A 4024-nucleotide genomic window follows, 5' to 3' on the forward strand; every position below is an offset into this window, starting at 1 on the left:
AATGTTTGCTAGTTGGTTAGATAGCTAATGTTTGCTAGTTGGCTAGATAGCTAATGTTTGCTAGTTGGTTAGATAGCTAATGTTTGCTAATTGGCTAGATAGCTAATGTTTGCTAGTTGGCTAGATAGCTAATGTTTGCTAGTTGGCTAGATAGCTAATGCTTGCTAGTTGCTAGATAGCTAATGTTTGCTAGTTGGCTAGATAGCTAATGTTTGCTAGCTAAGCAGCACGCTGACAGTCTAATTGAATTCTGTCTCCAACTTGTTTTTATACATTTTAACACTGTGGACCATTGTCTACCCTTCTGGCAGTGAGAGTTATGGTAAAAATTGTTATCCTATTTTCAAAATAAAAAAGGGCTGTTTTTATTAATTTAATTATGTATTCAAGTAGAGGATACTTTAATTACTGTGTGAAGAATCTCTGCTACTAACCATGTTGCGCTTGAATGAATGATGCAAGAGAGAGGACTGTTTGCATGGGTACGACAGGAAATTAACTCTAACTTAAATATAAAAAGTAAGAGGCATAGATGCATTATGGGTACAGGTCATCAGTTGGCTTTAGTGTTCTCAGTTTCCATGATACAGACACAGAAACTTTACTGGTACATTCTTTAACGCGGCCTCCGAGGCGAACAGAGGAAACGAATGGTGTGCTGAGATGAAGCGGGGGCAACACAGTGTGGGATGATGGGGAAAGAGCGTTTCATACATACGAACATCAGAGGATAAAAACACACATACACACACACATACTGCAAGAACACACACACACACACACACACACACACACACACACACACACACACACACACACACACACACACACACACACACACACACACACACACACACACACACACACACACACACACATACTGCAAGAACACACGCACACAGGACTACTTAAAATACAATTAAGTAATTTGCGTTCATGCATAAAATGTTAAACCCAGGCTACTCTTCCAAAAACACATGCCACTAATTTCTCTAATCAAGGACTTTTTTTACACACACACACACACATACACACACTTTAACACACATAGCAGCTTGATGAAACAAGGACAGTCTAAATAAGTCACGACTGGGAACCTGTTTGGGGCGTTCAGCACTTATTCACCTGGAACACACAGGAAGTTATAAATCCACAGTTTTTCTCATTCTGAAGACAAAATGCATATTCAAACCAAATTAAACTGACTTTCCTCACAACAGATCATAACTAATTGATGAATTGGAGTATTGTTTTAGTGGTACAAGTTGTTGAACTAAAGTAGTTTGAGCTACTTGTACAGTCCTCTGAATAGAGGGTGCAGGAATGAGTCCTTAACCTGGAAATGAGTCCGAATTTAAACACTTCCTGACTTTTGAAGAGTTTTCTTTTCATCAACATCATATTTTCTTACCCGTTTATCCCCCAGGGTTATCTGTTGAGTTGTGCAGAGAGTGTGGCCAACCAATCAGAGGGCAAGTCCATCCCTGACTGCCTGCGCTGGCTCTTCACGCCGCTGGGGAGGCAGTTCTTCCTGAGCTGTGATTGGTCGGTGAAGTCGGACAGCAGCGACGGCGTGTACACTTCTCAGAGAGACCCAGGTATGAGGCAAACACACCCAGAGGCTATTTTACTCTCAATTACCTGCTAACGGAGACTCTGCTACACAATTCTTCTTATTATTATTATTATTATTATTATTATTATTGAAACATAACCGGTAAGTTTCAAATTTGTCCGGTAAAATAAATTATTTCCGGACATTTGACCGGCAAGAAAAGAATCCTAGCGGAAACCCTGGTACTAGGTCATAAATACATATTAGATATCATATAACTTTATTAGATACGATATAACTGTTCCTCCCTGCAGCCGACCCCATCGCCCAGCTGCACCGCTGTTTCTGCAGGAAGCTTCTGGAGAGAGCCGTCCACACACTGATCCAGCCGCAGAGCAACTCTGAAGCTGGGAAACGCAACAACGACTCTGGGTAAGGCAGAGGGTACCAGCAGTGTATGTGCATTTCAGCACTTCCAGGATCACTCGTCTCAAAGTCAATGGTTATTTTGTTATTTTTAACTTTTTATTTATTCCACAAATATATAACATACATGGAGATGTACATCAAAATCACACCCGCCTCAGTTTACAGTCCACTCAAATCTACACGTTATTGCTCACATACACACACATACATACATTACCCCTTTCCTTCTAAGCACATGATACATAAATACAGACATTCATTTAAATTCTCTGACCTCTCCCTGGGTAATCGGTACAGACAGACAAATCCGAAACGGGTGCTTCAATGGTTGTTTTTATGTGTGTTTGGTTACATGCCTGAAATACAGTAAGGTCTGTGGTTAACACAAGCATCAAATATGTTCATGTTTTGTCATACACATAGAATATGTCAGTAAATAGCCCACTGGAGAACGTCTGAAGCTTTTACATGTCCTCAAAACTGTGTTTGCTAACGAGTGTCTAAATGAATGGACTAAACATCAACACAACCAAAATTAGCCACCTTTAGCTTAGCGGTGGTCATGTGATCGTGATGTAGTTCCTTTTTAAGCCTACGTTACCTTTGGCAATTGCATTTACGCTTCAAAAATCACAAAATGTCTCTTTATAATCTGCAAAAATCCAAATTACAAATGCAAAAAACCCCATTGGCTTTTTACAGAAGCAGCCTTGCGATGCTATCTTATGAATCGACCTTCAAAAAGGCGTCACCGTGGCACCACTCTATGACTTACCCTGGATCTGTTGAATGTGTGTCTCTTTCAGGGAGTTTTCCAGCGCCCTTGAGTTCCTGCAGTTGTTGAACAGCTGCACGGAGGACTCTCCCTCCCCTCCTCCTCCCTTCTCGACTCCTCCCAATCACACCACCACTCCAGGTAGGAATAACACCAACAGAACAAACCCTGCCCAATCCAAATAAAGCATGAATCACATCGGATGTTGGCATGGACGAAGACATTTCCACACATTTCCCTTTATCAAGTAACCACACTTATAACTAACGGCATGAAGCGATTTCTTCTCTTTTTGCTCCATTTACCGTTTGCTGACAAACAATTGGTCCTTTGAGATTCTCTTTTTATTTGCAGACATTGATTTTGCGGTAGTAAATGACTAGCGATGGATTTGAATACATTGGCAGTCTTCTCAGGCGATGCCAATTAACTTCCAGAGACGTTCTGCACACACAGCTTTCTACCCCTCAAGAGACTGGGAGAAGAAATAAAAAGACGAGGATGTTAATCATCACATCAGCTCTCATTTGACTGGGAACATCTTTTCACAGCTTCAGACATATCTATTTAAATAATACAAATATCTATAATTTGTATTATTTAACATAGCTTCTATTTCAGTATTAGCAACCCTACAAAAGCATATTCACACGTTTTAGGTTTTCTTGCCTTTTCTTCTTCAGCTTTATCCACATAATAATAATACATAAATGAATAAATACATACATCATAATAACACAATTGGGGAGAACTGTGTATGGATGTGTGTGAGGAAGATGGAGGTACTGGTATGAGTCAGAAGGTGTGGGCATATGTTGTTTGCTTTGCTGTACGAGTATAATAACGGCAGAAGTCCACCTTTTTAATACATTTCTGTTTTAAAGTCTTCGTGCATAAGCTATTTGTTTCATCAGATAGATTTCCCACACCTTCTCAGCCAATAAATGACACTTTTCGTAGTCACCAGTCACAGATTAGATTATATTTCTTGTCCCCTGGGGGAAATTCATTTTAACAGCACTGTAAATTAACACAATGTACATACAATATATAAATAATAATAATAAACTTTATTTATATAGCAGCTTTCATGCTTGATGCAGCCCAAAGTGCTTTACAGAGTATGACCTAAAAAAGCACAAAACAACAATAACACAGACAACAACAGTTAGCGACCATGGATGTATAATAAGAAGTGGATACAGCGTGGGAGGCGGGGTCTCGTTCTTTCCTATGAGAGCTGCTCATTGGCGCATGAAGACAAA

General features: G+C 39.9%; 1 protein-coding gene across 1 annotated transcript; it reads left to right on the top strand.

The window, feature by feature from the left end:
• Positions 1–1378: 1378 nt before the first annotated feature.
• Positions 1379–2944, top strand: LOC104944061 (sterol regulatory element-binding protein 2-like; the record flags this gene model as incomplete). The annotated part of the gene is made up of 3 exons (XM_010769537.1): positions 1379–1598; positions 1870–1987; positions 2791–2944. Coding segments are annotated over 3 exons (492 nt in total), but the record flags the coding sequence as incomplete, so codon positions are not given.
• Positions 2945–4024: the final 1080 nt, after the last annotated feature.

This window comes from Notothenia coriiceps, unplaced genomic scaffold (genome assembly GCF_000735185.1).
Source record: "Notothenia coriiceps isolate Sejong01 unplaced genomic scaffold, NC01 NC01_scaffold00007398, whole genome shotgun sequence".
NCBI lineage: Eukaryota > Metazoa > Chordata > Actinopteri > Perciformes > Nototheniidae > Notothenia > Notothenia coriiceps.